The 12,212-nt window shown below is 41.7% G+C and overlaps 1 protein-coding gene across 1 annotated transcript; it reads left to right on the forward strand.

The window, feature by feature from the left end:
* Positions 1-963: 963 nt before the first annotated feature.
* On the forward strand, positions 964-2,112 carry LOC139727733 (alpha-1A adrenergic receptor-like). Its single transcript, XM_071638715.1, has one exon. The coding sequence runs from the start codon at positions 964-966 to the stop codon at positions 2,110-2,112; it is 1,149 nt and encodes a 382-aa protein (XP_071494816.1).
* The last annotated feature ends 10,100 nt before the right edge of the window (positions 2,113-12,212 follow it).

Raw genomic sequence — 12,212 nt, forward strand, 5'->3', positions numbered from 1 at the left:
AACGCAATTTGCTCTTTATCTTAATTCTTACTACGTGAATCGATTGCAGGCCATTATCCCCAACCTTTGAGTGTTGACTCTCGGATGAATTTTACATTTACACGAGCAAAGAATTACACATGCGGTGGCAAAGACGTTATAAAGCTAGCGCGGTGACAACTACATCTGTTGCATTGTAACATTGACGGTGACTTTGATGAATAATTCATTCAGATTAAATTAAAATAAAATTTTCCATTTCATTTGAGGTTTAATTTGGAATGTGCGGAGGTGACGCTATATCGGTTTAAAATGACTCTCATTCCAACTTCGCGCGTGTATGTTTCGCGATACTGATGGAGCTGAAAACTGATATTTCTCATCCCCCCCCCCCCCCCCGCAGCTTGCCGAATACAATCAATGTACGGTCTGTTAATGACTATACATTGCGCTGGTGATACTTTTCAGTTCGAGGGGAAATTCGGAGTATAGCAGAGGAGGAGACCTCGCTGTAACAATGGCTCTACCGATGACTGTTTCTCGCGGAACTCGAAGAGAATGACTCTGATGTACGTATACTATGCCGATATCGTCACCCTGCAAATATGGGATGGATGAGAAGCGAGAATTTCATCAAGTCGTGACCATAATTTGACATCGGGATCCGCTTTGCCATCCTACAATAATTCTAATTAATTACAAAAGCAGACGTCCAGATTACAATGAAACATCGGTGTTTATAAAGCACTTTTTCTGCCCGATGTGCTCAAGCTCTTGCTGAACTTCGATGATCAAGAATTTGCTGGTTTCAAAGTGACGCAAATATCATATCGTAGAAGAACACAAAATGTCAACAGACAAACGGACCTCAAATAAGATTTTTATCTCATAATAGCATTACCATCATGTTCACTATCAATTTGACCGACATCTTTTACTCTTTTTAGATTTCTGTCAAAGTACCCTTGACACGTGTCTGGAAAAATGACCATCACCGAAAACAGTACCATACCATGGGACTTCGGAGCAGTCACAGGACAGCCTGTAATCAACGGTGACGAAAGAGCGCCGGCTATGGTAATTGTTTCAATTCTGACACTGACCTGCATCATCGTAATGAGCATTGTTGGCAACGTGCTCGTTCTTGTTGCCATATATCGCGAGCAGAATCTGCGCAACAAAACGTCAGTGTTCATCGCCAACTTGGCCGTGGTCGACCTCGTGAATGCCATCGTCTGCATATCCACGTTTTTGGTAAGCTGCATCGTCGACGAGTGGATATTTGGGGACGTCTATTGTACCATCATCGGCTTGCTGACGAGTCTTGTCTGTCTGTCGAGCATCAACACACTCGGTGCAATCGCCCTTGATCGGTATTTTGCTATCATGTACCCATTTCGCTACGCTGAGCTTATGTCTCCTCGTCGAATCGCAGCGATCATCGCTTGGATCTGGATCCAGTCATTCGTATTCAGTCTCGGCCCCATCTTCGGCTGGTCGAGATTTATGTACATCGAGTCGGAGTATATGTGTGCCACAGACTGGTCGGACAACGCCATTTACACAGGGTTAGTTCTCGGGATTAACTCTGGGATACCGGTGACAGTTATGGCGTACAGCTACGCGCATATACTGCGCGTCGCATCTGCGCATCGCAGACGGGTGAAATTGCAACAGTTAAATGAAAACATTGTGACCGGTCACAATGGGAGCGAATCGACGCAAGCTCGCATGAATCGTAAAACTATGTTAGCTTTAGCGAGGCGCGCAAGGCAGATACGAAACGACGCCAAAGCGGCGACAACGTTGTTCATTGTCATGGGAACGTTTCTCCTGTGCTGGTTTCCGCAAACCGTGACCATGACTTGTAAAGTCATTCCAGCTTGCGCCGTATTTCCAGAAACTTTCTACTTGGTCTCCACGTGGTTTGCGATGCTGAATTCTGCATGCAATCCTTTCATTTATGGCACCACCAACAGACAGTTTCGCGAAGCGTTCAAGCGGTCGTTTGCCCTCATCCTGCCGGCATGTTGGCGAAAGAGAATCAGCTCGCGCGTAGAACCGAACATTTCCATAACGCCCAATATTAACCATGCGTCAATGTTCTCTCCAAGCAAAATGGACCTTGACTGAAATCATCGTACCGTTGTGCCATTTTCCCCTTTGCTTTTTATGATGATGGACAATTGAACAGGAGCCATTTGTGCTTTCAGCTTTGAATCTCAAAATTGAAGCAAGCCTTAGAGTCTATACGTTTCCATTATCACGTTTCCATTATTGCAACTGATTGACAAATTGCCCTACATCGACGAGAGAATTTCAACGATGTGAATACGTTTCCACTTCATGATCCACTTCTGTTTTGTAGTATTACCTTGCATATATATATTTATCTTTTTGTGTGTGTTTGTTGTTGTTGCTGTTGTTATTTAGATCTTTCCCAAATCTTTAAAATTTCACTCAAACAGAAACATGAACATAGGGAAGTAGTGTTTTTTGAGCAAAACTTTTGTTACAAAAATTTGTTACAAGACTGTTATTTGACCTAATTTACAAGCGATTTTCAAGTTAACAAACAGACTATGCAGTGACACTAATATTTTACCTACCAGAAGCAAGATCTTCTTTTTATTGCTAATCCAATAGTGACTGTTATAGATATTGCAATAAGTATAGTGACAAACGTTATTTGAATGTCAATTTTCGTATCATATACATTAACTTTATCGGAAATACCCCCCAAAATGAATAAAAGAATAAAGATTCAACAATATGAAATCCATGAGAGTTTTGCAACCAGCCAACAAAATTCTATCAAAAGAGAAGATATTTGAGCTTTCATTATAGTGTTTTGCTATGTGTTCTTCTTCATCGGTGTTAAGGGAATAATATGCTGTTGCTTTTTTTTAATTTTTCTTTTGTTTAGTATATATATACATATATATATATATATATATATATATATATATATATATATATATATATATTGAGACAAGGAAGGAAAAACTGACCAGAAACAATTGTAATAATAAATAGCGAAAACTTTGAGCAAAGAAAATGAATTAAGGGTTTGGGACGAACACCGATCTAGGGCTTTCAATAGCTCAGTCGGTAGAGCACCGGTCTAGTAATCCGGAGATCTCGGGTTCGAATCCCGATGAAAACCCATTTTCTTTGCTCAAAGTTTTCGCTATGTATATATATATATATATATATATATATATATATATATATATATATAATGCTATAATATTACTCTTGTAATACTACTCTTGATTTATAAATCAATGTATAAACAGATGGAACGAATAAACTTCAAACATTCTATTTATCATATTGATGATCTATACTTATTTCGTAGTGTGTGTACTGTAACTTCAAAAGCCAAACATGTAAAACGTGACATTAGGGGGAAATATACGCATGCGCAGTGCTGCAGCTGCCACAGCCTCGAACGCAACTACTTGCTCTTGACAATAAAAACCTCATACATTCTCCAAGAACCTAAGACTAAAAATCTTTTCCACGATAAAAGATTTGTGGTTATGACGTAGACATACTTGCACTTCGGCTTTCTTTGATTGGTATTTGGCATTTTTACTGTCTCGGACCAAGGAGGTACTTGGCACCTAGTATTTCTTTGATTACAGACATACCATTCTCCCCCCCCCCTTTTTTTTTCCTTCACGAACTTGACAGGACTATATTTCATGGAGAATATAAATCATGGCTGTCTGAATTGTGGAAGATAATCTACATTTCTACGTTCCGCAGTATCCGTCCGCCACTGAAGAATCTAGAGCACATGTTCAACCTGTGTGAATGTGCGTGGAACGAACTGTTTGTTAAAGGCCGCGTCACGCCTTTGCGGGCAAGCCTTGCGTGCGACTTGCGAAGAACAATTTTTACTACCCGGAGGTCCCCGCAGATGACCCGCACACGACAGTACCTACCACGTATCTCACCCGTAGTTACCCGGAGTTACTCACCCAAGTCCTATTCAAGTTTAGTCCCTGTCACACCTTTCCGATCAAGCTAGGTGGGCTTGATGCGTGTGGGGATTTTCCAACAACCAGGACAATTTTTGCAGGCGGACAAGGATTTGGGCAAGTTTCCCATGCGTCTTACCTGCTGTACCCGTGCTACTTACGTTCTACTTCCGTGTGACCTGCGTTTCACGCGCATGGGTGGCGAGTGAGAGCTGACAACTCGGTGAAGGAATCCCTCTGAAGGAATGGCAGAAGTCCCACAGAATGTCAATATCTTGGCCGCATACGGGGACTGCGAAATACCTGCGTTACAGCTGCGAAGTACCTACGTGGGAGTTGCCTGCGGGGTGCTGCCGCTCAACTGAGGGCCTCCTACTGGTGTTCTGCGTGGACCTCTGCGGGCAATCCCTGCAACTTACCCGGAAAAAGTTTCGGTCATGCTCAAAACTTGGCTGCGGGTAAATCGGACTTGTGTGCGCACCTCCTGGCAACTACGGGCGAGATACGTGCTAGGTACTGTCAGGTGCGGACCTACTGCTGGGGGTCCGGGTACAAAAAAATTTCCCCGCTGTCAACCCGCAACGCTTCCCCAGACACAGTGTGACAAGGCCTTGAGCATGCTCAAAACTCGTTCCGGGTGACCTAGAGTACACGCAGAACACCAGTAGGAGGCCCTTGGCGGCAGCATCTTACAGGCAACTCCCACGCAGGTACATCGCAGCTGTAACGCAGGTACTTCGCAGTTCCCGTATGTTGCTCGTAGCTGAAAATGGATCGGTTTCAAAGCCCTCACGCGTGTCACACGGAATACACGCAAGTACCAGGTAAATAGCACGCGTCTAGCAGTAAGACGCCAGTACGGAACTCGCCAACATCCTTGTCCGCCCGCTGAAAGTTTTCCTGTGTGCTGGAAAAGCCCTACTCGCAACAAGCCCGCATAGCTTATCCAGAAAGGTGTGACAGGGCCTTTAGTCATTAGCTTACCTTATTCCTTATCATGGAAACTCAAATATAAAGCAATGTCTGCTTTGCAATAGACAGGGGGTTGAAGAAATCTATGTAGGCTATATATTACTTTGAAAATACTCAAGTTAAGTCACGACACAAGAACGTCGAACTTGTGAGAGAATGTTACACACAATTATAAAATGGGTTCAAGAATGTAGCCAATTGGAAGCGCTGAAATGAGTCACGTGTGCGTGCATTAATTTCTTAGTAAATGCACGGCCTGACGTACGTCACAATGTTTACACTAGCAGTGCGCACTCAATCAGTTGTTACAAGTGCGTCACGCGCTACTATACGCGCTGTCAATCCTGTAAACAACTTCTAGTTCGGGCTGCCACAACAGCCGGCGGCCTTTCTTGTGCATAACACGTGGCGTACGTATACTCTTATACGTACGTACAGTACTTATGTGCGGGATTTCCGAGTGCGACGTGCGTAAATGTTTGGGACGAACATCTTCGGACATCTTGACTTTTGAGCGAGTGCTACATGTAGCTGACTGGTATTGACCCACAAAGGTACGTGAATAATGCTGTTAGTTTTCGACCCATTTTATAAAACAAATGATGCACAGGATTATTTCGTGGCGTTAGTGAAGGTGCGGCGCGCTCGAGAGTATTGACAATGGTGTGACATGCACGAGGCGCAACTAACACACTCTATCCTGTGCATCATTTGTATAGTATACGATACTGTTCTCTCCAACTGCAGATCCATTGTTATCACCCCCTGCCGTGCCAGGGACAGTCAAACCTGTCTACATAGCGGTCATCCAAGAGAAACAAACAAACAAAAACCCAAAGTGGCCATTACAAAAGATTTCCTCAATAGACATGGTGTTTAACATGACTTTTCTCTCAGGGGAATTGTTTTAGTGGCCATATATGGCATGTGGCCGCTGTAAATATTGGATGAAGTATGGCTTTTCCCGGGGGAGGGGTGATCGCTTTTTAATGGCCATATATGACAGGTGACCGCTGTAGACAGGTGTTAACTATGGAAGCAATGTCAGTATGCCAATTATCACCACGTAGTCAATGGCAATGAAATGTGTAGATCATCTAATTAAATCAAGGAGGTTCAAGAGATGGAGTCAGAACAAAATCTTATTGTAAATCCTATAAGTTTGAAGTATGTGCAAAACTTGAGCTATCCCAAACATTAGGAAGACAAACAGACCGTTTCTATAATGTATTACAATGTTTATGGATGTTTCTTTTCCTACAGCTTAGAAGTGCGAAACATTTCACTCACCTGCTCCCTCCCACAAAATCCCAAAGGCAAGCCCTGTTTAAATAGACCCCTTTTACAGTGCGGGGCCGGGCTCGGAACAACGTCCGGAGGAAAAACAAAATCCTTGACTAGGGCAATAAAACCGCATGCAGGAGAGGGCGAGGGGTACCGTTTTAACATACACACCCCCGAAAACCTCCCGGTATGTTTCCATATCAAAATACTAGTACCCGTTCACGCGCGAATGGGGTGCGGTTAGTGATCAGCGAGCGGTGTGTCTTTTTTTGTTTGGACATTTGCGCATGCGTGTTGTGTGTATCAAAGGAATGTTACCGCGAGAGTGTTTTATCAAAAGGGTTATCGGGGTAATGTCGGGGTATTACCCTTGTTGGCTAAAACCCCGTTTTAACAGTGCCTTTCAAACTAGAGTCACAGCTACAACGTCGGGGTAGAGTCCGGGTATAATCTTCATTTTTTTTATAACCCTGCCTGTAATGTTAAAACGGTCCCCGCAAAATGTTGCTCTGACGTTGTCGCTGTGTTAAAACGGGGCTTCTGTTAAAACTGGGCTGTAGTTGTTGCTATGTAGATAAGGCAAGCCTCCGGCAAACTATGTAACGGCATCTTTTGTGAACAAAGCATGCATAGAATCTGAACACTTGACAGAAATGGTCTATTGATTCATGTGTAAGTGCATAATAATCAGCCACTCTCTCGGTAATGAAGATTATTATGTCCTAATGATGGTAATTACTACTATAAACATAAGCTATACCTGCTGGTACACGCACGGGGCTGCGCGAATAGAAATTATACAAAAAATAGTGAAATACTTATCAAAATTACTCGACTTTACATGTCTTTACAATCATCTGAATTACAAATCAAGAACCATACCTGAAGATTATACCAAACCAGTTTCATTTGTCTGAAGTGATCCGAAAATGATAATGGCTTGATGCAGTTATAGGGTGTAGTTTCAAATGCCTTGACAACATGCAACTCAGATTTAAAATTTTCGCATAATACATTTTATGGACGGGACTTACATTTGTTTCATATGCCTTTAATTCGGTATAGTTACCATTCGGTGAAATTTCATTTAATTTGTTGAATAAACAAACAAAATATAGCCGTTTTCTTTTAATGTTCAAAACAAATCTTAGTGCTCAGCACCCCGATCATCGAAGGTAGGGCCTACAAAATATGCACCTGTGGAATTCTTTGTGTGAATCCTCAGCCAGTTGTAACTCAAGCTCTTCAACTTCTTTGGTCAAAGGAGGTAGACGTATAGGGGATTTTTTTCCTTTCTTTTTAAACGAAAAATCTCTCGTTCAAGTAGAGTCCAGGGCCTGTTTAGTTGTTGTCTCCCCAGAAACAACATTGTGATGTGGAAGCGTCAGGAATGAGTACTGAGCATAAAATCTGCATTTTTACAACCATTCGTTACGTTCAAGCTACCTTCGAGGATAATCTCGCACGTAAGTATGGTGCTACAAGTGTCACATGATCTATTTCGTCACGAAATCGGTCATGCATTTCGTCACGAAATAACAATTTCACCGACGAAATTACAATTTTGTCCACATAATGACAAGGCTCGAGGCTTGCCAGTTTCCAATGGCAATTTTCTTTTTTGTGACGAAACTACCGATTTCATGCTGAAAGAGACCATGCAACACTTGGCGCCCCATACTCGACTTCGCGCCTATCCTTGAAGTTAGCTTGCGCTTATCCTCGAAGTTAAAGGCTCGGTCACAAATGCCTTTACGAACTGCTACGAACGCCGTATGAACGATTTTTAGACAATTTCGTAAGATCTTCTTAAGAAGACCGTACGAAACCAGCTTTCGTAGACCGTTCGTAGACCGTTCGTAAGTTCGTAGCCTGGTCGATGGTCTTGTCCAAGATTTTTTTTTTAACTTCATACGAAACCCTCTCTTCGCAAGGCAGATGTACGAACGTCGTGCGAACATCGTAAGAACTACGCAAGATTTTGCAGTGTCGAGAGACAATTCTAGAAGCCTTAAATTCTTACGATGATTGTAAGAACGCCTTAAGTCGTTCATAGAGGGCTCTTACGTCTGAATGCCTTACGAACGGAGATTCGTACGGCGTTCTTACGAACAACTCTTCGAGTTTGTAAGGCGTTCGTCAGGGACTCGTAAGGAGTAGGTACACAATATTAACCTGTGCAACTGTTGAGTTTTAGGGGTATAAAGCCAAACGTGCGAAGTTCAAATCCTTACTTTGTTCTATCGTGTTCGACCAGAAAGCATTTCTATTAAAATAATATGGGACCAACAGGGAAGGCAATCAAATGGAAAAGAGGGAAGGGGAAGAAAAGAAAAGAGGGAGATGAGGAGGAAGGAGCGAGAGGGGGAGAGTTGGAACAACAACCTCCTCCTCCTCTACTTGTAGATGCAGCTGCGCAGTGGCGTATCTAGGGGGGGGGGCAAGGGGGGCACGTGCCCCGGGCGCCACTCCTTGGGGGCGCAAAAACGAAAAAAAAAACGAAAAAAAAAGAAGAAGAAGAAAAAAAAGAAAAAAAAACGAAGAAGAAGAAGAAGAAAAAAACTCGCCCGGAAAGGGGGGGGGGGGGGGGAGGGAGGGAGAATGGTGGGGGGGGGGGGGGGCAGAAAACCAAATCAAACAAGAAAAAAACAAAACATGATGATGACGCGGACAAAATAACAATGTTTATTGTGTTCACACAAGAATTCCATGTTCTGTCAGCTGAAATACAAAAGTTTTCGGCTCGCTCGCTGCGTTCGCTCGCCAAAATTTATATAAATAAAGAAGGTAAGAACAAAACGTGATGATGACGCGGACAAAATGACAATGTCTTTTGTGTTCACACATGTCATTTTATATTTAGCAGGCAAAATGTTTCACGGAGCAGCGGCTGCAATTTCTTTCGTTCTGAAGCGATCGCCAATTGGATCAAAAGAAGGCGCCAACGGTTTCGAACATACGGGGGGGGGGGGGCGCAAAAAAATCAAGCATGATAAGAACAAAAAGTAATGATGACGCGGAAATATGCAAATTTCGGCTCACTCGCTCGTACAATTTAGAGTATTTTTTTTGAAGTCCACAGTTTGTTGGTATAAATCGTTATCTATAAGGCCGTCACTATATCTTGATTAGAATTGTAAGATTCAATAAGCAAAAATGACAAGAATTCAATGTTTTGTAAGCTGAAATACAAATATTTTCGGCTCGCTCGCTGCGCTCGCTCGCCAAAATTTATCAAAAAAAAAGAGAAGAAGATAAGAACAAAACGTGACGATGACGCGGACAAAATGACAATGTCTTTTGTGTTCACACATGTCATTTCATATTAAGCAGGAAATTTAATGTTACACGGAGCAGCGGCTGCAATTTCATTCGTTCTGAAGCGATCGCCAATTGGATCAAGAGAGGACGCCAACGGTTTCGAGCATGGGGGGGGGGGGGCGCAAAAAAACAAATCAAAAAAGATAAGAACAAAACGTAATGATGACGCGGAAATATACAAATTTCGGCTCACTCGCTCGTACTAATTTAGAGTACTAGTGTTATAAGTCCTCAGTTTGTTGGTATGAATCGTTATCTATAAGGTCGTCCCTATATCTTGATTAGAATTGTAAGATTTAATAAGCAAAAAATGACAAGAATTCCATGTTTTGTAAGCTGAAATACAAAAATTTTCGGCTCGCTCGCTGCGCTCTCTCGCCAAAATTTATCCAAAAAAAAAAAAGAAAAAGAAAAAAGAGATAAGCACAAAACGTGATGAAGACGTGGAAATATACAAATTTCGGCTAACTCGCGCGTACTAAATTAGAGTACTTTTTAAATTCCTCATGCAGTTTGTTGGTATAAATCGTTATCTATAAGGCTGTCACTATATCTTGATTAGAATTGTAAGATTTGATTAGCAAAAAAGACAAGAATTCCATGTTTTGTAAGCTGAAATACAAAAATTTTCGGCTCGCTCGCTGCGCTCTCTCGCCAAAATTTATCAAAAAAAGAGATAAGAACAAAACGTGATGAAGACGTGGAAATATACAAATTTCGGCTAACTTGCGCGTACTAAATTAGAGTACTTTTTAAATTCCTCATGCAGTTTGTTGGTATAAGTCGTTATCTATAAGGCCGTCACTATATCTTGATTAGAATTGTAAGATTTGATTAGCAAAAAAGACAAGAATTCCATGTTTTGTAAGCTGAAATACCGAAATTTTCGGCTCGCTCGCTGCGCTCGCTCGCCAAAATTTATCAAAATTCATTACATTTAAATCACCCTCAAAAGACCCCTTTTAAGTGCTTGACAAAGCATATCATGCGGACTTTGTTTAAAGTCCCTACCGGGATGGGGTTGGGGTTGAACACTTTTTCAGAAATTAGGGGCGCAATTTTCGCGCTTGCCCCGGGCGCCGTTTTCCCTAGATACGCCACTGTGATTGTAGTCTCCTTGGATGGAACGAAAGTATAAAACTTTCAACTGTTACAGAATTTTCGACAGGACACGGCAGCGTCTTTTTAACAACCCGACAAAATATTTTAAAAATCGTAAATCTTCTTACGAATGACTAGAGATTGCCGAAAGTTGCCCGTAAGACCATCTTACGACAAAAAGAAATCGTAAGATGGCCGTAAGTCTGACGAAAGATTAACTCAAGGCATTCTCACGAATAACGTACGAATTCTAGGGCCATTTATCATTTCGCTTCTCTAAAGATCTTAAGTTGTTCTTGCGAATTAAACAGCTTTCGTACGAAATTCGTAAGCAGGCCGTATAAGAATCTGTGCCCCATGTACGAATCTCTACGAACTCCAGAATTCGTACGAACAGTGACATTCGTACGAACGCATCGTTCGTACGAACCTTTGTGGCCGTAGCTTAAGGATCACCGTCTTTGAACGTATGGCACGGGGTCGCTTTCCATTCTCCTAATATGCAGGGGTCACATTGTACTGAAATGGGCCGGTTCTGCGAGATTAAGATATTATGCATGTTTTTGTTGTTGTTGTTGTTATTATTATTATTATTATTATTATTATTATTATTATTATTATTATTATGATTTTGTTTTCTAAACTTGTCCTTAACAACCACCAAGCTTGCCGGAGGCTTGCCCTCCCTAGCAACAACTTTAGTAAGTGAATTCCTGCCTATGAAACTTAATGGGAAGGAACAGATGCATGGAACGCTTCGTTACTATAGTCTGTAGGAAAGAAACATCCATAACTTGTAATACTTTTAAGAAACGGTCTATTGAACAAAAAGATCTACACACATTGCGTCAAATCCACTCTGTAGAGTGTTTATTTGACGTTAAATCCCGTCGTGATGGGTATCTTGTAAATGATTCTACCCACTCGATCAGAAAAGGTGTTACATCAGCACAATCTACGTACAATTGTACTACTACTCTGCGTCCCCTTGCATGGCATTGACGTATTTGACAGTATTGGGGACATGACTACAGTACTTCATTAATCAATGCATTTAATATCCATTATCTCGCAAGATGCAATATAGTCCGTTGATTATTTACGCTACCTACGGGAGAAGGTATACGGCATATAATACACTATCCAATTAGAATGAATCTTCTATGCTATTATGAAGGGTACTCTACTCCCTATTTGATTAATACAATCAAATCTGACATCATCTCTCATTGCGGGGGAGGCGAGGGTGTGGGAGGGGTGTCCCCCTCCCACGGTGAGCACTTATTGCATTTTTGTGTTTTAAATGGTGCACTTTGATGCATGTTTTTGCGTGTTTTATCGGCTTGAAATAGTCCCACTTGTTTGTGGTGTAACAAAGTGTTTTCCTGCTGTCTGGATTGCGATTTTTATTTTATTTCATTGATATTGATACTTCATACTTCCGCTCACAAATCTAAAAGTACAAACAAATCGTTTAAAAGCCTACGTGTTAGATAAACACATTTCATTTAAGTAAGTTTATTCTGCATCTATTTCACAAAGAAATTTAGTTTTCAAAATTGCAGT

The sequence above is a fragment of the Diadema antillarum genome, unplaced genomic scaffold, assembly GCF_040938485.1.
Source record: "Diadema antillarum isolate AM-2024a unplaced genomic scaffold, OU_Dant_1.0 scf00000018, whole genome shotgun sequence".
NCBI classification, from domain to species: domain Eukaryota; kingdom Metazoa; phylum Echinodermata; class Echinoidea; order Diadematoida; family Diadematidae; genus Diadema; species Diadema antillarum.